General features: G+C 41.5%; 1 protein-coding gene across 1 annotated transcript; it reads left to right on the top strand.

The window, feature by feature from the left end:
- C2H9orf152 (chromosome 2 C9orf152 homolog) lies at nt 1-26,562 on the top strand. Its single transcript, XM_075587907.1, has 2 exons — nt 1-487; nt 24,440-26,562. The coding sequence occupies exons 1-2, from the start codon at nt 265-267 to the stop codon at nt 24,934-24,936; spliced, it is 720 nt and encodes a 239-aa protein (XP_075444022.1). The 5' UTR covers nt 1-264; the 3' UTR covers nt 24,937-26,562.
- Nucleotides 26,563-27,666: the final 1,104 nt, after the last annotated feature.

Below are 27,666 nucleotides of genomic sequence, written 5' to 3'. Positions count from 1 at the left end.
AATGTCTTTTACTTGGCTATGATTTGTGTTCTTTCCTTATGTCAATAATAATCTCTGTGTATTGTACTTATCATTTACTTTGAACCAAGACATCTAGGACAACCTGAAATACTCGTAACAAATGACCAGATAGGGAAGAGACTGCTTTAAAGTGCCAGGGAGTGAAGAAACTGTGTCACTTGGCTTAGTGCTTAAACTAATGCTGCGTTAGCCGGCAGGTTTGGAACATTCATCGCGCAGTGCTTTGCCCACAGGTGAGAGGAGATGGCATGGTGCTGGAGCTGCTGGGAGACCTGCTCGCTGTGGGGACAAGTGGTAAAGGCATATAAATATATGTGTGAGATATTATCTGTGACTCACACTTGCAAGAATCCTGCTGACGGCACCAGGAAGCCAAGCAAAATGGATATCAGCCGGCTGGAGGAGCAGTATTACTGCATAACACAGAGGCAAAAGCAACAGACACACATCGTTGTGTTTAAAGCAGGTATGTGGAACTGTAAACTATTGCTTTAATGTTTCCCTGTCTACAAATACGTGTTGTATGCAAAATATAGGACATTTAATTAAGATGGTAAGAAGTGTTCAGTGTTGACTAGGATGGAAGTAACACAGAAGAACAGGAAGGAAACAACTTAAGAAAAACTATATACAGTACACACACACACACACATATATATATATATATATATACTGTATACACACACGCACACACACACACACACTCATACGTGTGTGTGTGTGTGTGTGTGTGTGTGTGTATATATATATGTACACATACATATATACATACAGTACACACACACACACGCACACACACACATATACATACAGTACACACACACACACATATATATACATACATACACACACGTATATGTATATATTAATGTATATGTGTGTATATATATATATATATATATGATAGCGATATCTTCAAAATACAGTTAACTAATGCACTACTTGTGTATTCATATTAAAGATTTAAATAGTACTGTAGAATAATGTTAGCAAGGAGTAGCATATTGTTCCTAATACCTGCACATTACATTATTCAAGGCTAAAAGCATGTTTTCAGAGAAGTCTGACAGTTTGCATGGTGAAAGGCACTTGTGTCCTGTTCTTACAAAAAAATAATTCTAAATCATGTTTAAAATTAGGGGCCTAATACATTGCAAATCAAATCTACAAGTGTTTCACAATGTCAGACTGCGTGGAGTCTTGCCACTGGCACTGATACAGTTAATAAGGGTGTTCATCGAAATAAGAAGAGCAGGATCAGACATGCAGCTTAGAGCCCAGTCTGCTCCCGGTATGAATATTAACGTATGGATATGTCGATTTTCAATCCAGTGTATGTGAATGTGGTCTTACTACTGTACTGTATACAACTTTGTGAGTAAAACAATGTATTCAGCCCCTGGCAAACTTTTTTTCCCCTGAAGATTTGCAATTTGCTGGCACTTCTACAGCTTCAGCCTGTTTTCGGATTGTTATTAATCATCACCATTTCAAAACCTGTAATGAATTGACATACCTAGATGCCATGTAGCACTTCTGCTGCTGGCTACGCAAGAGTTGTTCATCTTGTTGCTCATGTTCCTTGTGTGCCCACATCGTATGATACTGTAAGTACAAATCAGAAGCTCCAGGCACACTGCTAGCAGCACAGTGTGACTCTTCAGTCCTTGGATGTGGGACATTTGTAGCAACTGAGAAAATACCCCACATGCTTTGTTATTTAAATTCAACTTTAATAGACCTTCAGATTGTACAAATCTACTTAAAGCAGCAGTCCAAGCTGCGTTTTTTTAAATTTATTATTATTATTTCCCTTTAATATGCGCATCAATACAATCCACACAATGATAAGTAATTAGCTATGTTGCCAATCCATCCGTTCTCCTGCGATCGATCGGTGAAGATTCAGTTGGGGTTTCACTAAATGACTGTCAGTGCAGCAGAAGGGGACCAAAGATGCAAAGTTCTGTGGGGAAGATCGTGTGACCAGGCAGTTACTAGATACAATTGTTGCACTGCTAGAGAGAGGCTAGGGCTCAAAAAGGGGTGTGTCAGAGCTTGTTTCAGAAGAGGAAGGGATGTGACTTTGTAAATGGTTGCTATAGAAACAAAAAATGTTTGTTACATTCTAATACAGTACATTAAAAATGTAATTCATAGTTGTTTAAACAAAATGCTACAAGTATTTTCTCATAGCACAGAACTGATTTGTTTAAAAAAAAACACATGTAGGACATTGCTTGGTCTGCAGCTTTAAAGCAGCAATCCGTGTTGCTCAATTTTGCTTTACCATTTATGTGAACCGCGGGGGGCTATGGAGATTACACTTTTTAATTGTGCCAAGATAGTAGTGGCTTTCTATTGCCACCAGGCTGAGCCTGACCCCAGTGGGGTTATAAAAGTGTCATATTTTGGGAACTACAGTATGGAGTCCCCGTTAGTCAGGGGAATGTAATTCAGGTCAGAAAGATCCCCTGGTTCATATCAAGGTAAGAGGAGGAAACTTGCCTATGGGCGATTGCTGCTTTAAATTGGTGGCAGAAAAATATGCTAATGTAACAACTATTACAATTACTACACCTTGTAAATAAACTATCCACACGACTCATAAGCAGGGAAGGTTTTCATTTTTTCTTTGTGTTCTTGACTCCTATAAATTATACTATAAATGTAACTAGAGGTGGGTCAATTATTTGCCAACATTTTATTTCGCCACAAATTTGGCATTTATTCTCAAGTGCGAATATTCGGGGATTGATTAAAAAAAAAAGTTTGATTCATCTAACTTGAAAAAGCCTTAAAGCAGCAGTTCAGCTGCCATTTAAAAAAAAATAATAATAATCCATTCAATATGTGCATCAATACAATCTGCACACAGACAAGTGATTAGCTAAGTTGGCGATCGATCTGTCTTCCTGTGATCGATCGTCAAAGATTCGGCTCGGGGGTTCACTAAATCACGGAGTGCTGCAGAAGAGTACACAAGATGCAAAGTTCTGTGTTGAAGATCATGTGACTTGGCAGGCACTCAATACAATTGGCACTGCTAGAGAGAGGGCCAAAGGGGTGTGCCAGAGCCTGTCTCAGAAGAGGAAGGGGATGTTACTTTGTAAATGGTTGCTATAGAAACAAAAATGCTTGTTACATTAGAATACATTTTAAACATTTTTTTTAAAAGAAATGCTACAAGTATTTTCTCATAGTACAGAACTGATTTATTGTGAGAGAGAGAGAGAGAGAGAGAGAGAGAGAAAGAAGGATTCCCCAGCACTCGCCTAAAGATATTCATAAATGTGATTTATTTGTACCATCTGGCAAATAACATGGAAAACAATGGGCGACATTTCGGACCAAAAGAGTCCTTTGTCGAGCTCCTATATACTGTGTATATATATATATATATATATATATATATATATATATATATATATATATATATATATATATAAAAATATATATATGCAGCGCTAGCAGAGCTTACAGAATAACCCCCCCCCCCCCCCCAAAAAAAAATATATATATATATATATATATATATATTTTGGGGGGGGGGTTATTCTGTAAGCTCTGCTAGCGCTGCATATGCATATATATATATATATATATATATATATATATATATATATATATATATATATATATATATATATATATATATATATATATATATATATATATATATATATATATATATATATATATATATGCAAATATAGCTGTATGCTCATCTGCATGTTTTAGGCAGGTCTGCAACCCCGCCTTTCCCCATTATCACCCAGCATACAGCACTTCCACTGCAGCAAGGGATTCTGGGAAATGACATGCAAATGAGCACACAGTGTCACTTTTTGCCTCAATAACCATTTTTAACATGGTTCCCTATAGGCTTAAGCTTGCTGCATGGTCACAGCTTTGAGCACAGCCAGGGTTAAGGTGCATACCCAGAAAACCACCCACAGACAGCTGTTTCGACCTTGATGGGTCTCATCAGTGTGGGGTTGATTTTACTGGGATGCAAGAGAGGCTTATGGGATAGGCCAAACCATAATACTGAGTTAAGTTATGGTGAGTAAAAAAAGTGACAAAAACCCTCCACAGGAAAGCAAATATGCAAATATAGCTGTATGCTCATCTGCATGTCTTAGGCAGGTCTGCAACCCCGCCTTTCCCCATTATCACCCAGCATACAGCACTTCCACTGCAGCAAGGGATTCTGGGAAATGACATGCAAATGAGCACACAGTGTCACTTTTTGCCTCAATAACCATTTTTAACATGGTTCCCTATAGGCTTAAGCTTGCTGCATGGTCACAGCTTTGAGCACAGCCAGGGTTAAGGTGCATACCCAGAAAACCACCCACAGACAGCTGTTTCGACCTTGATGGGTCTCATCAGTGTGGGGTTGATTTTACTGGGATGCAAGAGAGGCTTATGGGATAGGCCAAACCATAATACTGAGTTAAGTTATGGTGAGAAAAAAAGTGACAAAAACCCTCCACAGGAAAGCAAATATGCAAATATAGCTGTATGCTCATCTGCATGTCTTAGGCAGGTCTGCAACCCCGCCTTTCCCCATTATCACCCAGCATACAGCACTTCCACTGCAGCAAGGGATTCTGGGAAATGACATGCAAATGAGCACACAGTGTCACTTTTTGCCTCAATAACCATTTTTAACATGGTTCCCTATAGGCTTAAGCTTGCTGCATGGTCACAGCTTTGAGCACAGCCAGGGTTAAGGTGCATACCCAGAAAACCACCCACAGACAGCTGTTTCGACCTTGATGGGTCTCATCAGTGTGGGGTTGATTTTACTGGGATGCAAGAGAGGCTTATGGGATAGGCCAAACCATAATACTGAGTTAAGTTATGGTGAGTAAAAAAAGTGACAAAAACCCTCCACAGGAAAGCAAATATGCAAATATAGCTGTATGCTCATCTGCATGTCTTAGGCAGGTCTGCAACCCCGCCTTTCCCCATTATCACCCAGCATACAGCACTTCCACTGCAGCAAGGGATTCTGGGAAATGACATGCAAATGAGCACACAGTGTCACTTTTTGCCTCAATAACCATTTTTAACATGGTTCCCTATAGGCTTAAGCTTGCTGCATGGTCACAGCTTTGAGCACAGCCAGGGTTAAGGTGCATACCCAGAAAACCACCCACAGACAGCTGTTTCATATATATATATAATTGGGACTCCTCTCAGTCTCATTTTCGCAGCCTGAATTTTGATATATTCACTCATCTCTAGTTACAGTAGAACTCTAGTTACAGTAGAACATAGTGATACAAAACCTAATAACATAAAGCAATGTAAGGAACGACATAGGCAGCCTAGGTGAACGCTAAAACAGAATCTCACAGCAGGTTTTTCAGAGCCCTAGCGCTGTTGCAGAAACAGCAGAAGAGCTGGAATGCACATGGGCAGCGGCGGTCAGTGGCCCTAGGCCCTCACATGCGTCCCGCTGCCTCCTCGGTGCCGCCCTCCATCTCATTTGAAATCCCAGCGTCAAATGACGCCGTGGACGTCATCAACGTGATGGTGCGTGGCGTCGCTATGGTAAAGCAACATCATGACGTCACGACGTCATGTTGCCATGGCAACGAGATGCCATGTGACGTCACGTTGGGGCGTCCGCGACGTCATTTAACGCTGGGATTCCAAAGGAGATGGAGGGCAGCACCAAGGAGGCGGTAGGACACATGTATGTGCATTCTCATTAGGCCCTATAGGTCCGAGAGCGCAGCAAATGTATATGGGGACGGAAATTTTTGCCGCCCCAAATGTTGCCGCCATAGGGCCGGGCCTAATGGGAAATCCGCTACTGCACATGGTTCTTGTGCCGTTCTTCATGCTGTATGCTAACTTCTGCCACTGCTCCATGTAATCACTCACACCGCAGGAGTGATCTGAGCAGAACACAAATACATATTTTGTTCAGAGGAGCGTGTTACTAGATATCCACCATGCGCATATATAATTAATAAAAAGGGATGTAAATCAGTGAATATTAAAAAGTGAGGAAGGGATAAAGACAAACTGATATGATTATTTATAAATAGTGAAATCACAAAACGGATACAGAAATATAACCCTGCAGGACCAGTGCAGCTCCTACAAGGAGATTTTCCAAATTCAATCTAACGTATGACAAAAAACATTAGAGCACAATATAGTCCCAGGGTATACATAAAAATAAAAACAGAGACAAATACGGTGCAATACAGTTTCCTACTGTGCACAAAATGAAGATGGATGGATACATTCCACTCACGTGACGGGATGGAAGTTGGGTGCTAGGTCATTAGAGCAGTATGTAAATCTTTTGGTAGCTGACATTCAGAGATCTCAGGTGTCTAGGAAGACTCCAGATCTCGCAAATGGACAGAGGACATAAAGAATGTAGTATAATACTATTTTATATAAGGAAAAAATGAACAAATGGTCAAATACACTCACAATTTTGCCAAGGGCAAAACGCAGCTAGACCACAACACTGGGTATCGGTCGGAACACTACCATTGTCTTCTGCAAATCCCGAGCACTCGTCTTCCCTGCCGGTCCGCGTGATGTCACTCCCGGAACGTGATGACATTCTAGGTGGGTATTCTCCTCCGGTGCTTGTATGGATGCGGGCAGTCGGCGCCAATCAAATAGCCTTATGCGTTTCACTCTATGAGCTTTGTCAGGGGCTATGATCATTGTAATAGCCATTACTTTACCCTGGAGCCAAGTTGTTTGACAGTTTTAAATTAAAACTGCATTGCAAGTTTATACTATCAAAAATGAAGAAAAATCACTTTTAATAATATGGTAAATCATTTTAGGATTTAGACTCTTTACATTATTAAAATTATATATTTTAATTTTACTTTAGTCTGAAATAATTAGGCGCTGTCCTCTACGGTTTCATACTGACCACCCATAATGCTTTTCGGTGGCCCAGTATTACTGTAACTCAATTTGTACAAATCCTTCAGTGCTGCTTACAATCTTTACTTAATCTGGACGTGAGAATACCTTGCCTAGGTAATAACCTCAAAGCTGACTAGATATATACAGAGAATTAAAGCACATAGTGAAAACTAAGCTATTCTGTCTCAAAGCATTAGACACGTGGTAAGGTAACTAACTGCCTTACAGATTAAAGTCTTAGCATTGAAGTAAAGATGATCACTTGCTTAAAACCCACCCATTTATTAAAAACTGGTTGTTATTTATCCTGCATGATAATAATGCTTAGGTTTCTAATCTACCTGTACACACCAGCCCATCCTGGGAAGGGTTTCTGAGCTCCTCCCAATGAGTAATTGATTATCTGGACACATTTCTATCAAGTGAATTAAGTAGTTGGCTTGGGATATTAGCATTTCCCATAAATATTAATATAAAGAGTGTGAAGTATCAAATGTAGCACATTTTTGGGCATGTGGCTATTAGAAACAAAAATATATTTTTCTTGGGTGCAGCAACTAATATATTCCAGTTTTTGACTGTATTCATAAATAAGAAAATTGGGAGCTACGCTTGCATCGCGTTATAAGCAGATTCGCGTTGTAACAGATCGCGTTCTAACAGGGTGGAGCTGTAATGTCTTTGGAAAGCCATCTCTACCATTCAAAGAGCTGGTCTATATTTGTTTGGCTAAATGCAGACCCCTAAAATTCCAGCATGTTTATGGAACTTTGTGGATGGGAGTTTTTAGTCTTGATTGAACATTTGTCGGAGGTGGGATAATAGGGTGTTTCCTTGTTTGATCTGGCAAAAACATTGCCTAGTTATAGCTGCCTTCAGACAGTTGTATTTACCTCTCGTACTGAGCCTAATCTAATTTACATCTATGTTTAACCATATCTGTGTCTCTTTTAGGTGTGGCCATGATTACCTTGAATAAATAGCTGAAAGAACCACAAACGTAAACTTAGTATAGGTGTCATTTTCCCTGAGGAGCATTAATATGTTCAAACACAAAATTCCAGCAGTGCAGCTTACTAGTAGTCAGTGACTTGCAGTGAATTAGGGATTGATGGGCTTTTGCATACTGTGTTTGATGTATTCACCAACTACTCACTCAAGCTCATTATAATTGTTTCCCATGTTCATAAAATGATAAGGTTCTGACTCATCAACTCATTTACCAATAGGAGGCTTACTTTCCCATGTAATGAATTGTGCTGTAGTTTGTTGGGGCTCCAGAATTCTGTTGATTTGGGCCTGAATGAACCATTTCTATTACTCATGTTACTGGCATGGGTGTTGTACATATTATATGTTTGGAGGTACACTTCCAGTACAGTATATGTAATTTGCCTTTGACTTGTCTCAAAACAGATGTATACCTTAGTTCCTTGCTGATGAACAGATTAATACTGGAGTGTCATGATGACAAACGGCCTTATTACCTCCTCTCACTGACATCTAGAAGACTTCTCCCATGCTGCCCCCTCTCTCTGGAATTCCCTACCACTGTCCCATCAGACTCACCCCCAGCTTTTAGGTTTTTTTTTTTCTTAAAAAAATACAGTGCTATTGCTTTACACCAGTATTGCAAAAATGTAGCAGGCAAGAAACTTTGAGGGACTACTGCTCCCTTTAACACCATGGGAGTCCAATCCAGTCCCTGTTTTCTAAGTCCAGTGCCAGTACCTTTTGGTTGATAAATGGACTGCATTATTATGAAGCTTGGAGAGTCACAAAGCTCTGTTAAGTCATTTAACATGGCTTTAATCTTACTTAACGTCATGTTAACACTAACGATGTATCTTCCATGGACAATAACGGCAAGCCATGTTTTCTCCTGTAAAGAGCATAGCGTCAACTATAATGAATGTAGTGATAATGACATTCAAATGATATGCAATGAGCAGTAGAATTGAATGAAAACAGAGCACCATCCAGGGTAAAAAAACAGATCCAGAGGGGGCTCACTCATAAAAAAGTAATCCCATTTTAATGGATCATGCAGTAATAACCTCTAGAGAGGCGGCATCACACGACGCGTTTCGCGCAAAGCACTTCACCATGGTGTAACATTGTGATTTAAAATCAGCACATTGAAATGATTTGGCACGCGAGTGATGTCAGACGCCAAGACCCACCTCCTTTTCCATAGCCCATAGACCACAATGGGTCTCTATCCTCAATGGTCTAATAGGGATTCAAAACACATATAACTTTCATAACTGGTAACAACGGAGTGAAGGTTTATGGGGACTCAGACGTCACGCGCTACTACGTAAAGGGTTCACGCCCCCTCTATGTGAGTGCGTGACCCTGATCAGTTAATGCAAAAAAAAAAAAAAGACTTTATTGATCAAAATAGAAGAGAAAAAGACACATTAACCTGATACCGCCCAAATCAGCCGAGAATCCGAACAAAACAATAATAAAAACAATCGTAAGTAAATAAAAACAAAAAAGAATAAACATTTGTATATCACAACATAATTGCTGATGACATGTCCTAGCAAATAAAGAGACAAAAAGAAAAAGGGAATAATTTTTCTTTCTGTCTCTTTATTTTCTAGGACATGTCATCAGCAATTATATATATATATATATAAATATATATATATATATATATATATATATATATATATATATATATATATATGTAGCCCTGGTAAGAAATGGGGCTATAGTTCTATCCTCCTCCTGGTATAATCCCTGCTAAGGGCAGGTTGCCAGGAGTTATCATGGGTTTCCCCCACTTCAAGCACTGGCTCTGAGTGGTGGAGGTAGGTCACCTGACCCTGTGTCAAAGCAAGAAACACAGGGGCGGTGCCTGCTGAGATCGTAAAAGAGCAGTGCATTTTCCTATTTAGGTGTGTTCTGTCAGTCTGACAGTAATGATAGTGAGTTAGTGAGGAGAGGAGTGATCAGCTCATGAGTAGAGCTGATATAGCTGTAGTCAGTGAGGTGGACCAAATACCTCTCACCCTGCTTAGGGGGTGAGGGAAGAGCTAGCCCCACTCTGGATGCCCTTTGGTCCAGAGTGGCGGCAGGATCATCACAAGGGAGAACAGTAGTGGACTGTGCATCACTGTACCTGTCGGCTGCTCCTGCTGCCCAAGAGAATAAAGAGACTGCTGCATTTAAAGATAATCCTTGTGTGAGATTGGAATCTCTCAATCCCTGGGAAGGGGATTTCCGTGGTAGGGATTCCACCCCGCATCCCTGGGGCTTACTACAGATGGAGGCGCTGCACCATTGAACAAAGACGAAGGCATCCAACCCAGTAACCTGTTCCTGTTGTCCCCCATGTCACTGCGGGAGACTCAGGCCCTCCTGTTGCCAGCAGGTATGCACCACACAGGGACATCTAGCCAGACCCCAGAACACCTTAGGGGACCTGATCTGCGATTAGGGGGGGGGGGGAATAGGGGCTATATATATATATATTTGACAAAAAGAAAACTAAATTGGAGTAGCACCTGTTGTACAATAGTGCCAATAACAAAGCCAAAGTCATTCGTGACAAAACGCGTAGGGCATTTCCTGGAGCGGCGAGTGTAGTAGCTGATTTTATCACAAGCCAAACAGTGAGCTAATTTCCAGGCTGCAGAGAGCGGGTTACCATTTCAGTTTCTTGCTGGGGACCTTCATGTGGACTGGAGCCAACCTAAGGAGGTGCAGACGGAGGAAGTGTTTCTTTGAGACACAGAGTGTTTACATCAACCGGCGTACAGATTACCAACACTCTACTGCTGGACTACCACATGCAGCAAAGAAGGCACCTTACCATCTAATGAGATTCTGGCGTGGACACATGCAGTTTTCTGGTGATTGAGTATTACTCATACATGCTTATATCTTAGTTCTGTTTTTTATATTTTACAGTCCTATAAATTATTTTTGTACTTTAATAATGAGCCATAGGAGCTCATTATACAGCAAATTTGAGATTTTATATATATCTGGTATTGTAGGACTCGCAATCCGGCTGGTGCTGGTGTTTGGTGCCTCTCTCGGGGCACAGAGATATTAAGTACAGGGCTGGGTCAGAACATAAATGAGAAGAGCCATTAGGAGCTACTGTACAGTAGTTAAATAAATTGCTACATTGTTCTGAATAACTAGTAGTTCCAGTATGGAACAATTTGTCTGGTGATCGGTAATAGAGGCTCTCTAGTCATTAGGAGCTTGATATACATCTACAGTATATGGGCTTGAATTAAGTACAGGTTATCCTGGAGGATTGGGTGATCTGCTAATAACAGACTGCTATTTTGCCAATCTGGGAACTCTGGATTCAAAGCATTCTCAGCAACTAGCATATATACAGGGAACTATATATATATATATATATATATATATATATATATATATATATATATATATATATATATATATAGCACTCAGATGGCACCACAGTATGCCAATCTGTTTTGCGTAAAACTGGAAAGTGATTTTCTTTCCACCTGTCACTTGAAACCCCTTACATACCTTTGGTACACGATGACATCCTCCTGATTTGGACCTCTTGTGAACAGGACCTCATACAGTTCCATGAGAACTTCAATACGTTCCACCCGACCTTCAACCCATTCCCCGGACGAAATATATTTCCTAGACACCACCATTACTATAAAGAGCAACCAACTACAGACCTCTATAAACCGCAAACCTACAAACAGAGCCAGCTATTTGAGGGACAACAGCTTCCACCCCACACACACTAAGCATGCAACCATCTACAGTCAAGCCATACGATACAACGAGATATATTCCGACAAAGCAGAATTAGCGAATTAGAGCCTTGAAATCGGATTTCATAAACCGTGGATACTGCACCGACACACTTTATTCGAGCAAATACCCAGTATGTACCTGGCAGATACCTGGAATGCGCCGCTCCTCACCTCTGACAAGCCCCGTTGCGTTTGCCTTCCCAGCCTGGGTTCATGCCTGGCTGACGGGCGGCTGATCTGTTAAATGATAATGATTAGGATTTAATAGGCTGCAATGCTTCGCGTGTCTACCAGATGGCATAAATTCATGAATTGTAATGCAGTATATATATATATATATACTGTGCAGTATTGCAGCCAGCGGGAATAAAATGCTTCAATCCCTGCCTGGAAAATACCTCAATGCACTCGGGCAGAAAACAGTCACAAACCTCAATACACCCGGGTATACCCGAATTCGTGGGACTAGCCGAGCTCGAATAAAGTGTGTCGCCAGTGTACAACCACAGAATTGTAGACCAGCAAATCCACAAAGCCACCAAAATACCAAGAAGTGATCTCCTTCAATACAGAAAGAAAGAGACAAGTGACAGGGTACCTTTTGGTGGTCACATATAACCCACACCTAGAAGCACTACGCAAGATCGCCAGGAAACTACAACCCATTCTCCAGGAAGATACAAGACTGCAACAGGTCTTCCATGAAACACCCTTATTATCATACAGACAACCTCATAATCTCAAGGAAATGATGGTGAGGAGTAAAGTATTCAACAATACAACTGAATGCGGGACAAGACCATGCCAGGACACAAGATGCAAAACCTGCGCTCCACACAGCAGGCACAATACAAATACCACACAGCAATCTGGAGTACAAAATCCCCTAGGTTCATCTGTTCCTCCAGCAATGTTGTGTACCTTATCATGTGCATGAAATTCCCAGGGGGTTGCTACTACATAGGTGAGATGGGCAGGGGCTAAACAAGAGAATTAAACTGCATTGCCACAGCATCACACATGGAACAAGAGACAGTCCTGTCGGCGAACATTTCTCTGACTCTGGCCATAAGATGAACGATCTGAAGGTGGCCATACTCAAAGGTAATCTTAGAACACCGAAAGATAAATGGTTGCATGAATACAAATGTAGCGGGTTTACCCCCGGGGTACTATAACTACTGATGCTGCTGTCACCTGTGAGGCTACCAAGAGGCCTGAACCTCCGCCAGTGGGGGCCTGGGGTATACTTACACTCGGTGCAGCGCCTCCACTGAAGAGGGATCCCAGTGTGGTGGGAGTGTGCCCTCACCAGACCAATCATACAGTAAATACACACAGTGGAACGAAACAGTATTTACTGAGCATGTAGTGTAACTTAGGCAAACTTATCATTGCATAACATCATTACATCAAAAGCGTCAGAATATGTCAATCATGGCATTACATCACATATCAGTCCTTGCATCACCCTTTGTGTTTGGTGTACCAATGTGCCAGGGCACTTAACCTCTGAGTGTCCACCAGCTATAAAGTTAATGTGAATGTGGGGGATAGCGCTTCCCTGTGTTGGGGACCGTTGGTGCACTTATACTACTGTACCTCCCTAGTTACTGTCCTAACCAGGATGATCCTTGGATGATAAGCAGCTCCGCAACGTGATCCCACGGCGCGATGCGCAGCTCCCTGCTGGAATGGATACACAATCTGACTCCCCAGGGGAGGGATCCTAAGCCGGATGATCCTTTGCAAACAGTCTCTGCTATGGAGTCAGATTCTCTTTCAGCTACACACTCGCTAACAGTCAGGCACTGTGCTGCAGCCTCTCTCTCTCTATGAGTATGGTGAAGGAGTCCCTGTCTTAAGGCAGTTCCTTATACCATACAACAATGCTCTACAGTGTCTCAAGGGACTAACTGGGCCCTGGGGGTATACATCTGGCGTAGTCCCTGGAGCACTGCTCCGTGGACGCTACCTGCACCTCTAGTGTCCAGGTCTTGACTCCTCACTTCCTGTCCCAGCAGGCAGTAGTCTTTCCTTCCTTCAGAAGCAATCCAGTCATCCCATTGGCTATCGTGTGTCACCAGGCAACTTCCTCCCTAAGCATCATGGGAGTTGCAGTCTCTCTGCTGCACAATTAACATTGGGACTGCGTGCACATAGAACACTGCGCATGTGCAACTCTAATGGCCGCCGCGACCTTGCCCCACTTGTGCGCAACCTTCCATGGCTCTTCCAGGCCCTCGCCGCTTCTGTGCATGCGCTACTTGACATGGCGGTGCCCTAGGGCGAGGACCACTGGCAACTCCTTTGCCCTGGATAAACATACTTAGGGTAAGGAGGGGGGAAACGGGAGCGCGGGGAGACCGGAGGGTACCTGGCTACACAAATTTATGAAACTGTTCGAGACACTGACCGGTGGCCTAAACTGAGACCGCAGTTTCATGAGCCACTACACAAAAGAACTCTCTTCCCATGAGTGCTAAATCTCATGTCCATAAATACTGAGCTATATGAATGCACACACACCTGTCTCTTACACATACAAATGTACAATGTAATTCTATCCCTATATACCAATAGGGACTACATAGTAATCACACACATATATAGTAATGCAACACCCTCTTACATTTCAACACCCACCAACACCATTGGTATACACTACCCCACCACACACACCTTTTATAGAGCGCTATATCCACTGTGGGCGCTTTATACATTTATATTTACACACATATACACACTTACATCAAAAACATTCAGGTACCATTTAACACCTAAAGTCATAAATCGCATACCGCACAGGGTGGATGAATAGGGTTCATCCACAGATAACATTCCTGGCGTTTTTAATGTAAAACTTTTCTTGCTTAATCCATTGTAACATCGCCCGAAGAAGAGATCAGTGTATCTTGAAAGCTCGCACAAATGTAAGCATTTCATTAGCCACAGAATGGTATCGAGTATTTGTTTTTGATTATTAAGCTTGGCTAACACAGTACAGATATATATATGTATACATACACACTATCTATTAGAGATAGGCTGATATTTAACCAGTTGTGTGAGCTCATTAGCGACTCAATATATATACAGGGAGCAATACAATTATCCCTATGCTGAGTATTTATTACCCAATAGGATTCAGCTTCCTATTTACCACACTGCATCTGGGTACACAGTTCATTCCTGCATATTGTAGTCAGGAGAGCAAATCACACCGATATTCCTCTGTGCTGCTTCCTCTTTTAACTTCTATTTTAAATTATTTGTTAGTGATATATGCCTTCATTTTAGGATTAAATGTTACGTTTTATTATATGTATGGTGTGCTTCCAAGAGATCTCCTATCCTCCAGTGGAATTTCTTTTTCACGTTTTGTTTGGTACATTTAACATTAAGTTCTCAGTGCTGCACCCTGCCAATAATCCCTGTTATACATTCCTCACGCTAATATAGGGTATCATTTATTAGGACATATGAGTTGATCATTTTCACATTGTCTGGCATTATTTCCCCCTCTTCTTTCTCTCCACGTCAGCAAAAGCTCTATGCCGAGGTCTGGATAGGAGTAATGCACAACTGGCATAACATCACATTATTGGAAGATAATACAACGTTATTCTACAATAATGTCACATTAAACCTACTGTATGTGAATGAGATACTGATGGCACATAACATCCAATGCTGTTTTAGGTAACATCACAACCTGAGCCCTGATTTAACGAAGGTTTGTGGATCTAGACCATAGAGACTAGACCAGAATCACGTGAAAAAATTAAGCTCATTCGGCAATACTGTTATTATTACAGATTCTCAACCTTCATTAATTTGGCTACCACACAAATCAATTACCAACGATATCACCTTGTTACAAGGTTTATTTTTATCATTACTTTCTGTTCAATTATTATGACTAGCACATTTAAAATGGACTCGGTTTGTCTGTTTGTAGGTTCTAGTTTTCATGACTTTTACCTTCCAGTGAACAGAGGGGACATTAATGTGAGTTTCCGGACAATCTGAAGGTTATAAATCTCTTTATAATTTGAAGATAAACGTTAAAAGCATTGATGGCTTCAATATTTACTTAGCAAATGTGAGGGCCCTTTGTTAGATGATTTCATATCTTGTTTGCCATCTTGGCTAAACTACAGCCAGTTGGAACACACCCATTTTAACAGGTGAATTAGACACGTATGGCGTGTTTTATAATTCAAGCATTTTCTGCAATTGCTTTTTTTCCCTCCATGTCAGAAAAATATTTTTTTACTTTAGAGCATGGTTTTATTAAAATTCATAGTGTAGTTTAAATTATATTTGAATTGACATATGTGTAATGAGATAAGATATCTATAATCAGTTTATTCATGTGCATTTGACATCTTTCTCAGTACATTAAAGGTTATTATGTGCCTGAGTAAGCATCCTGTTTGTTCAGTATGCTGCGTGTTTTTTCTAATACTTAAGTACAGTATAGAGGACATCTCACCTCATATTCTACACGTAGAAGGAGCTTTAGCTGGTTTTGCCGTCCTGTACAACATTCATACATTTTCCTTGTTAGAGGCAGTTCCTGAAGAAGCTATGCACCCTTAAAGCCTAACATCTCTTTATTCAATCCAAAGACATTGACAATCATCAAACAGTTTAATATGTTCAAATTATGAGAAGCTTTTTATTCCCTGGTTGCCGTTTTTAAATCACATTTCCGCTTTATTAGCCAATCTGTCCTTGCTAACACTGAGGCAGAATGTTGATTCTTTTTGTACAACCTGCATTCCAGTTTTTTTTTTATTATTGTACAACCTAAATAAACTTTTGACTGCATGGTTTATTAATAGTTATTAAGGGGCCTATTCTATAAGCCTTCATAAAAAAATCGCTGGGCCGTTTACGCCACCAGTTTTTGGAGCGTTGCTATCACGGTATTCAGAAAGCCTCGATTACCTCTGATAGTGAAAGATCTTGCATGGCATTGACAATCTTGGAGTGGAGTTTAATTAGTAGGCCCCAATGTCTAATTATATCCACTCACTTGAATGGCTGTCACCATGTTATAATGGACATTGCACAGAATTGACCGAATGAGACACAGGGAGAATGCTCTACATCACAAGGAGGTGGAACTGGGATTCCAAGTGGGAACTTTCATACAAAACCAGTGCCACTACCCCAAGGCCACTGTTTCTCTATGTACTTGTGCTGAAAACATCTTAATTAACACCACAAGCACAGTTTTTGAACTTGCTGCATAACCACATTGCAGGCCCTTCTGGCAGGAAAGGGATTAGAGCCCAATCATGCTACAGTAATAGAGGCATTTTAATCACGTGCCTTATTGTGTCAGAAAGCTGCGTTAGCTCGGCTTTAACCTAGCATTAAATTGAGATTTTTGGATAATGTTTGTAGAGTAAGAGGAGGAGTAAGGGAGCAGTTACAAGGCAGGGGCATCATTTTTCTCTAAAACACAACAATTTATGCCAGTTCTGAGGTAGCATAAACATTTGTGTTACATGTATGAAAATATATTCAATTTAGAGTGAAATTTAGAAAAACCCTCCTTCCTCCACCTCTTCATCTCACACCCCAACCCTCCTCCACCTCATCTCACACCGCCACCCTCCTCATCATCTCACACCACCACCATCCTCCACGTATTTATCTCACACCCCCAACCTCCTCCACCTCCTCTTCTCACACCCCCATCCTCCTCCATCTCCTCGTCTCACACTACTACCCACCTCCACCTCATCGCACACCACCACCCTCCTCATCATCACACCACACCTTCCTCCACCTCCTCATGTCCCACCATCACCCTCATCCACACCCTCCTCTCACACCACCACTACTACTCCTATTCCCTTCACACTACCACCATCCACCTCCTCATCTCACACTCCCACTCATCCACCTCCTCATCTCACACTCCCACTCTCATCTCACACTCCCACTCTCATCCACCTCCTCATCTCACACTCCCACTCTCATCCACCTCCTCATCTCACACTCCCACACTCATCCACCTCCTCATCTCACACTCCCACTCTCATCCACCTCCTCATATCACACTCCCACTCTCATCCACCTCCTCATCTCACACTCCCACTCTCATCCACCTCCTCATCTCACACTACTACCCACCTCATCACACACCACCACACTCCTTCACTTCCTCATTTCACACCACCACCCTCCTCCACCTCCTCATTTATCACCATCACCCTCCTCTCACACCACCACTACTACTCCTACTCCTCACCTTCACACCCCCACCATCCACCTCATCTCACACTCCCACTCTCCTCCACCTCATCATCTCACACCAGCACCCTCCTCCACCTCCTCATCTCATACTTCCACCTTCCTCCACCTATTAACCTCACACCACCACCCTCCTCCTCATCTCATACCACCGCAATCCTTCTCATCATTTCACACCACTACCCTCCTCAACCTCCTCATTTCACCCCACCACCCTCCTCCACCTCATCTCACACCACCACTATTAAGTGCAGGCTTATAGTGCATGTGACTGCGACATGACCACATGATGTCAGTCATCACCATTGTATTAGCGATTTCTGCACTATGGTGCAGGAGATGAGAGGGCGACCGGAGGCGTGGTGGAGGCATGGCCTTGAGACGTTCGCCCTCATTGACTGAACCGCTCACGTGCCGCTGACATCATGCGGAGATTACTGAAAAAGTAAAAATCCTTTGACTACTGGTGATCGTGACCGCTTCGTCGCTTTGCAGCACCGTCGCGGTTGCGCCCACTATGGGCACCCGTGACGGACTGCATGTACTTGCTCTGGCGCTGCACGCTGTCGCAGTCACTGTAGCCAGTACTATAAGCGCTGCCTTAGTCTACTACTACTACTACAACTCCTCGTCATTTCACACCACCACCAGACCCCCCGCAGCGATCATCCTCATCCACCGAGTTAGACACAGTTGTGTTCCTGCAGCTTGCCCCAGTGAACAGTAAGTCTTTAAAATGTTACTTTAACTAAGAAGGTGTGCCACAGCTACCTGCTGGAATTCTAGTGCCAGACTTCTACCTTGTACTAAGGAATGAAATGCCATATGGATATGAATAAAACGTGGATATGAATAAAAACAATATAAAACTGTATACGTGTGTAGGGGTGTTCTGGTTTCCCCTCTGTACCTCCGCTGCAGGGCGCAATCACGGGAGGTGCTGTGAGGGAGCGTCCGGAGGTTCCGCGGCGGCCCGATAGCACAGGGCGCCGCCATGTTGTTTGGGCATTGCGCAATACTCATGCGGGTCTGGAGGCACGGAGAGAGTTCTCGCATGCGCAGTGTAAGCGCGCGAACGGCTGGCCAATAACCAGGAGGCTCTGAAGTAAAACTACAATTCCCATGAGCCTCAGCAGAGCCACATGACACCAGGGAACGAATAGGAGTGCAGGGATTGCTGGCAGGCAGGAAAGGGAAGCGTGGGGGAGAGACCACGCTAGCAGAGGGTGCCGGAGGAGCAAGGGGAGAGGTTGTGTGTGTGCAGTGACCCACCTGCGTAGGCCAGATTTCCTCTCAGGCCCCAGTGCAGACCCTGAGTCACCATTAGCTTGTGGTGCTGCAGGGAAAGCCCTAGCGAGAGAGACGTTCTATTCCCTTACTGGATAGCAGACAGGGACACAGTGTTCTTCCTGAGCTGCGGTGTGCGAACAGTGGTTTGGGCTCAAGCTACTGGACATTCCCAACTCGTGAGTGACTACGCTGGATCGGCGGATCCTTTTTGAAGTCTGTTACCGGCTGCTGGAGTAGCCGGAAGGTATTTAATAAGTGCACCAACACCGGTACCTTCAGGCGCTGATCTCGCCTTGGGGGAGGGTTCTTTGGGGACACTGGGTTGAGTGACCAAGGGACTGAGTCTATACATTGGACACGGTGTGGGGTGCACGCGGTGGTGGGAAGTGACATTACTCAATGAGGAGAGTGGCAAGGCCACTGGTGTATATTTACTGAATATCAGCTATTCATGTACTGTACTATATGTGTTTTATCCCTAATAGGTGTACGCTAAGGTTTTGCGATTACTTATTAGTAAAAGGTTACAACGTTGAGGCTTGTTATCATTATTCTTACCTAGGGGAATCTTACTTATTGGGGATCCTGGGTAAGTGGAGGCGCTGCCAAGTACACATATTGTTACCCCAGGCTCCCAGTTAGCGGAGGCCCAGATCTCGCTGAGCCAGCAGGTACATACAGCACTAGTAGTCTCTCTATAGCAGCAGGAAAGAGGGCTACACGTGTAACAATATAAGTGTGAACGTGTTCTGCCTTATGTAAAAGATACAGAATTATACAGTGTGTGCCATAAGTGACAGCACATTCATGTGCATACTGTAACTAAATCAATTGTATTTTTCCTCCCATCATTCTGTAATATTTGCTGTGCAACTCACCATTACAGAAGCACAGCATACTGCACAGTATGTCAATACAGAATATATTTCAATACATTTAGTAGCAGTGATTGCACAGCTTAAAAAAAATATATCTAGTCAGCACTAGCAATGGCACATTGGGTTTGGTCATCATTTTAACCGTCAGCTCTCGTGTTTTACATTTTTCACTGAACTGAGCACAAACCCTTCTCTTTATTTTACTTTCTATGTTATTAATAATAACAACAACTTTATTTCATTTAGCGCTTTTCTTCCAGTGGGACTCAAAACACTTAACAATTACAGTATAGCGCGTGGCAAGTAGCATATGTTAGCACATGTTACAGACACAGTCCCTGCCCAGGTGCGCTTTCAATCTATGATTTTGGCACAGGGAGATGAAGTGACTTGCCCAAGGTCACAAGGATCTGACACTGGTAATTGAACAAGGCTCCCCTGATTCAAACTCAGTGCCATTGTTTACGTACGTCTTTACTTGCTGAGCCATCCCATTCTCTAATAGTTAACATGACTTGGATTAACATATTGAAGAAATATTGCAAATATAATGTTGCGGTATAATGGTTAAATGGTAAGCTATGTGGGTCCCAAGAACATAGTACGTTAGGGCACTCAGTGGCTCACACAGAAACTGTCAAATAAGTGGCGCTGCAGCATAACTTGGACTTGTTTAATGCAGGTACTGGATTAACTCCAAAACGCAGAATTCTCTGCCACGTGTACAATGTTACTTCATAGAGCTCTGAAAGTGCCAAGAAGGCTTGGTAACTAAGATAACATTAACCCTAAAGTATGTCTGTATTTATATTATTAGATATATCACCCGCATGCAGTACTTTCCAAAACAAATATATAAGAATAAAGGAAAATAAAATACAATAAATGCAACAAACATACAAGCACTCGATAAAAAAGGGTATCGCTGCCCCAGAGAGCTTACAATCTACAGTATGTGCTATGTAGGGAGACTGCCAGAGACAATGTGGCAGTGCCTGACCACAATGGTTGGTAAGTGCTTTTGTGCGTGGGGGTTGTAGTCATTAATTCATGCTATTGAAGTGCTTCATTCAGAAGGTAGATTTTCAGATTTGACTTGAAGGTGGGAAGAGAAGGTACTTGGCATATGGTATACTGAGTGAGTGTAAGAGATGTCTACAGGCAGTGGGGCACTGGGGTACAAAGGTACTAGGTGATAAGGAGTCCATTGTCCGAGTCCATTGTTCGGGGTCTGGATGGAAGTAAGGCTAAGAGATAGAGTACTTCATGTCGTTATTGGAAGTTTGCACTACAATAACATGATATCAAGTCAATGAGATATAGAACAGCTGTGGTTTTTATCAGTAGCTTTGAGGAGACGCATTAACTTCAGGGACAATAAAGTATGTTACTGTGTTAAATAACGTCACTTTATAAACTCTCATGTATCGGAGCTCTGTGAACCAAGCCCTTATATGTTTGTCTGACCAAATTAAGAAATCTCTCCACATTTGTAAATCTGTTATTGTGCCTAGTTCTATATATTTTCATGACAACATGTCTATGTAAATGTCAATGTAATATCTCCTGAAATTAGCCACAATTACGGTGTTGAGTGGCACATGATAGATGGGTACTCTTGAAGTGCAACAAATTCTTCTTAACACACTGTTTAAACTCAAAAAGCAACTATGATGTATTGTTCCGTGCTAAGCTTTTAGGGGTCCGCTCATACGCTGAGCGTGTAATACTGTACCTAATCTAACATTATTCTTTCATTAAAAAACATTCACTAAATACTTTGGCTTAATGCCTTTTATTTATTATAGATCCTTTTGAATTGCACCGAAAGCATAAAACTTTTTTTCTTACGTTTATTTCAGATGGATTTATTAAAACTATGCACACTCCTAGAACGTACTTTGTATCCACTTTTAGACAGTGCTCTCTGATGTATGGCAATTAGCTGTGAACACGTAATTGTGCGAACTCAGAGAAATAAATGGGACACACACTTAAATCTTTATTTTGGTACTTTTTTTTTTCTTCAGCCCCTGACACTATCAAACCACCAATCCCTTTCCTTTCCAATCCCTTTCCTTCAATACTGATTTACTTTCTTTAGAAAATCTGAACCGAGGGATTCCCTGAAGCATTACAGCCTGGAGTCCCCAGTACTAGGCATACAGTGTTTTCTGTGTAACCAGTACCTCTTCTGAACATGGCCAATGACATCATTCTGGCCAGCAACACAATCATTATAGGCAATATTAATAGATGCTTCCTTGCCATGAACATTTGTCTTTCCCGAGATCACTAATGATTAAGATCATGGTTAATCCCGATGCACGATTTGGGGACGGATCAGAATTTACACACAAAAAAATAAATAATTTCAATGGAAAAATACCAGACTAAATTCCTGCATATTCATAACAAAATAGGAAAACGGTTGTTTTGGGATCTACTGTATGTATCCAGGCAAGTTTGGGGTTAGATGGATGCAAATAATAAGAAACCAACAAATATTCAGAAAGTCTCCATCCAGAGACCTGCTTTTCCTTTTGTCACTTTTTAACTCACAGTAAGTATTATTGTACCTGTCCTGTGGTATCATTTTGAATGCTTATTTCAGTGTTCAAGATGCGTTTGTGGTTACGTTTACTACAGTACATCTTGTGCAGACTGATACATGCCAAGACTTATACCACCTTAGGCTTGGTGCAAAGAAACAATGAGACAAAAAAAAAACATACAGTATGCAATGTACTGTACTGTAGATGCAGAATATATCTATATCTATATACAGTTGGCATACCAGCAGTAAGCATTGACATGTACTGGCAAGTGCATGCATCATAATAATTATATACAGGTATACAGTACATTACCCAAACCGAGGTTTTGAATAAATGAAGAGGCAGCACATCGCAGGTAAGCTTATTATGAACCTTGGTTTGGGTAGTATATATATATATATATATATATATATATATATATATATATATATATATATATATATATATATGTATGTATGTATGTATGTATGTATGTATGTATGTATGTATGTATGTATTCCTCTTGTTGACTCAAATCACAAGCACTTTGGGCAAAATTGGAGCGATGTTCTTAGATAAATTGACACACCGAGTGCAAAAATGCCTCTCTTTAGCCCAGTTTTGCGCCAAAATGACACAGATACATAAATCCAGCTTTATTTGTTAGAGACTAGTTAATAAATTACACCTAACTGATTAATCCTGCATTGATTACAGATGTTATGTTGGGGTTTTTTTTTGGTTTGATTTATAAAGGATAGTCATAGCCAAGCGCCAAAGCATACGTTATTTAATCAGAATTTCTCTGAAATGAAACACTTCTACATGATGCATATACTGTACCTTAATGCATTTATTAAAGAACAGAGACAACAGTGTAAGTGGAATTGGAGCCTTAGAACTACTCTGATCCTTCTCTAATCTATCCCGACCCTACTCTTTCCTCTCACAGCACTTATTCATTTCTTTGTGTGATGTGTGCGTGGATGAGGAAACGTTTTGAGAGAGACTGCAGTAGATGAAGAGGGGAGGGGGGGGGGGGAGTTTAATGGTGTAGACCTAATTTAGAACATAATTATATGTGACATTTTTTTCACAGTGTCAGCTCCTGCACCCGACCCCCGTCCGCCACATGTCTGACCCGACAAGCCAGGTCTGCATGTCTCGACCCCCCGCTCAGCCCCTGTGCCCGACAGCTCGCTGCGTGTCTTCAGTGCCTGCTCTGTCAACTGCATGTTTAAATGTCCCGCGCTGGACCGCTACACTGCCTAGAAAGGGCGCTCTGACACGCCATCTTTAAATGTCCCTCATGGGACATTTAAACATGCAGTTGTCGGAGCGGGCAGTCGGGACATGCAGCGGGCAGTCGGGGGCAGGAGCAGCTTCGTGGCGAGGTGTCCCGCAGCAAGCTGCGCTGCAACAGCCTTTTGGTCCCATTCCGCCAAAAAATGCCCGGTAATATTCTCATGCAGATAAAGTTGCTGGAAGATCTAGACAGACTGAAGTCCACCTCCTGTCTAACTCTTGTATAACGCTGGACTCCCTGTTGTGCTTTTACCCTTCGAGTTGCAGAGTACCTCTGGAACTGAAGGGGTTAATACGTGCACTCTTTACAGCGCACGTGCAGTCAATACAATAAAATAAGAATAATACGTTGATTGCCAACAGAAACTAACAAGATTGTAAAAATACCAAATAAACGTATTTTAGTTTGTTTCTGATCACGTTTGCTTTTCCTTCACAGGCGAAAATGAATTTATTTTAGGAGAGCCCATTGTGAATACAGTCCCAGTCAATGAGAAAGCCAAGAAACAAAAAGCGTTCAAAGATCAGATCCCGGTGAAAGATGTTACCCTGGAAGGGATGGATAACAATTATCTTCAGGACCATAACAGTCCATGGCATGCCCATCTAAATATTCACCATATGGTGCAACAGGATTGTTCTTTTGCTCTACAAAATTGCAAAGCAGAAAATGAGAAGCTGCCAACAAATGACGTGGGACAGGACATAAAAGCCAGCAAACTAAGCAGCTCTACCGGAGACACCAATCCAATCTCCAGCCTGCACAGGAAATCCTCACTAAGACACACAATTCCAGCATCGTGGACACACCATCAATATCCTTCCTTGAAGCTTACCTCACCCGCTGACAAAATATGCTACTACCCTTTCCCTCAAAAGAAAAGCCCTAGGATCTCAGAAACTGCCAGGAAACTTGGTTTATATGTAACACATTAAAACAAATATTAGCAGCTCTGGCAAAAAGCAAGGTGACCTTTATGTCCTATTTTGTGCTCGCAACTTGTTCCCCCCCGCCCCTTTGTTAATATTCATCATCCACCAGCGGTTGCTAACTCCAGTCCTCAAGGGCTACCAATAGGTCAGGTTTTCCGGATATCCCTGCTTCAGCACCGTGGGTTTGAACCACCTGTGCTGAAGCAGGGATATCCTGAAAACCTGACCTGTTGGTGGCCCTTGAGGACTGGAGTTGGCCAGCCCTGATCTAACTTGTCTGATATGAAGGATGGCAGCTTTTGTCTAACTCTATCCACCTACTTTGTCACTTTGAAATGAATGGTAAAAGAAAGTAATACTTGGGAGACAATCGATGATGTTTTGGAGCATATTGAATAACCCCCAAAGCCTAAAAATTAAAGGCCCATGATACGCCTCCTTAATGGTGACACTCTGGAAACCTCGTGTTGGTGGCCTGCTGGAGGCAGTATTGCCTCCCTCCAAACACCACCAAGTACTTAACTTTGGATTCCAGTAGTGGGGATATTAAAAAGGGGGTTATGCCTTACTCAACCATAGGTAGCAGGTGGCACTGCAGATAGATGCTCGTGTTGTCCAGGTGGACAACAAAGTGTAATAGAAAGGGGAGGAATTACCTAACAATTGGTATGCATTGACCTAATAATTTATGGTGTGTTTCTTTAACATGCGCACACAGGATGGAAAAGAAGAGGTGTAGAGGTCATGTTGGTTCTTTTAAAACTGTTTGCATGCTAATGTTATCTCCTTATGAACCTGGGTAAAACACTTTGTCCCACATTTATTTATTAAAGGCCATATTTACTAAGCTGTGTTCTGCCACAGGCATCTTACAGTCCATTCAAGGCAGAAGGTGCCTTATGGCAGAAGACTGTATAGTATATATGGGCCTTTATCAACATTATTTTAAAACCCTACACTTTGGATTGCCATTCTAACCCCCATTTCCATAGACATTTGCTGTGCTGGGAAAATATCACCACTCCTACTTTTATTTCAGCTATTTTACCAAAGTGATGTAAGGAATCTGCACTCCCTCATCCTATACTTTCAGGAGAAACAATGGCATTCATAAAAATACTTATAGGTGATGTGTTATAGACCGTAAGAGGCATTCAACTGTGCAGTGCATTATGGGACTCTCCAACAGTAAATTAGGAGAAATAGAACGAATTAGTAGAATCAGTCCTAGAAAGGATAGAAATAGTGTATTGTCACTTTTACAAATAAGCTTATTTTGTTCTGTTGCAATCACCAAGATTGTACATTGTACATGTATGTATAGAATTATTTGTATGTATATAAATGAAGTACTGTAGCACAAAAATATGAAACAAATTTCAGCAATTTCCACAAAAAGCTGTCAGTGGAATATGCATAAACTGAATACTCCAACACAAAGCATCTTTAGACAGGCATCTATACACCATATTCTGTAAATGTTACATTATATCATTGTTATAGAATATATTGATGAAAATATGTCCGCTTTAACCATTTCCGTTTTTAACAGCAGAAAATAATCTAATGTGATCAATACACAATAGAAAAGTGTTTTATATGAGTTTTAATAAATGCGATAATAATTAACGTGATTTTTTTTTATAGATTAGAGGGCAATGAACTGTGTACCTGTGAAACATGTGGCGTCTGTTCATCAAGCTACCAAACGTTTTTATCAGAAAGGTGACACCAATACACATGTATACGCCCCTGCCTCACCTATATATTGTACATCATGCGCATGGATGCACACATCTCAGGCATACGCATATTACATGTACAATCATTTCGTTGGACATGGCTTGATTATACACTAGCCAACTTGTAGTTGCAGAAGCACGTGCTTCTCTTACTGACGTTTGTCCACCTCTCACACAATGGACCAAGATGCTCAAAATATTTGCTTTACTGTAGTTAGGAAGTTATGGAACTGTGCTATATATGAGATAGTTTGTTTTCTGATAAAATTACTAAATTACAAATAAGGTTTCTAAAGAGTTTAAAGTGGTTTGAATGAAAGTTAAGTGGACTGTTAGTCGCAATAAGCAAACCACATACTGTAGTTTGAAATCTTATATGATGAAGACCTCATTTTACTACATGTATTCAAGCACGATTTACTAGAAAGTGGCCTAGCTAATTGGTTTATGGAAAAGTGGTATATGTAACTCTGGCCCACAATAAGCAGTGTGTACTTCTAAGAACCTTTTAAAAGTGGAGCCCCACTTACTGCAACAGCTGAGTGAACAGGTATATTTAATGTGTGAAGTCCCAGGGACAAGGTAGGTCTATTGTGTGAAGAATACAACTATATGTATTTATAAATTAATTTCATGAGAAGTTTTATATAAATATATATATATATATATATTTATTTTTTTAATTTTGGGGGGGTGGGGGGGAAGGGGTTGTATTTTAAAACCCAGCAGAAATTAATTGCCTTTTCTATTCGTATTAGTAAATAAAATATATAATTTATAGATTTATATCATATAAAACATGTAAGTTGGTTTGTCACAGGCAAAATGAAGTGGTAATGATCTCCAAATGAGCTGGAATAGCTATTGTGCGTTATTTACTAAAGTTTCCCGGCTGCAAAACTGGGGCAAAGTCTGCGCACAAAATTGCAAGAAACTCCTGCAGCTTTCAATAGGATTCCTTTTGTTTGATGAATATGGCTCCGGTTTTGTC

Source organism: Ascaphus truei, chromosome 2 (genome assembly GCF_040206685.1).
Source record: "Ascaphus truei isolate aAscTru1 chromosome 2, aAscTru1.hap1, whole genome shotgun sequence".
In the NCBI taxonomy this organism is placed as follows: domain Eukaryota; kingdom Metazoa; phylum Chordata; class Amphibia; order Anura; family Ascaphidae; genus Ascaphus; species Ascaphus truei.
Note: the sequence above shows the minus strand (reverse complement) of the source record. Positions and strands in the feature narration are given on the sequence as shown.

Excerpts from the sequence above, each read along its gene's own strand:
- C2H9orf152 (XM_075587907.1), top strand. The coding sequence starts at position 265 with ATGGCATGGTGCTGGAGCTGCTGGGAGACCTGCTCGCTGTGGGGACAA. Across the intron at positions 488-24,439 it reads CATCGTTGTGTTTAAAGCAG|GCGAAAATGAATTTATTTTA; the intron begins GTATGTGGAACT and ends TTTCCTTCACAG.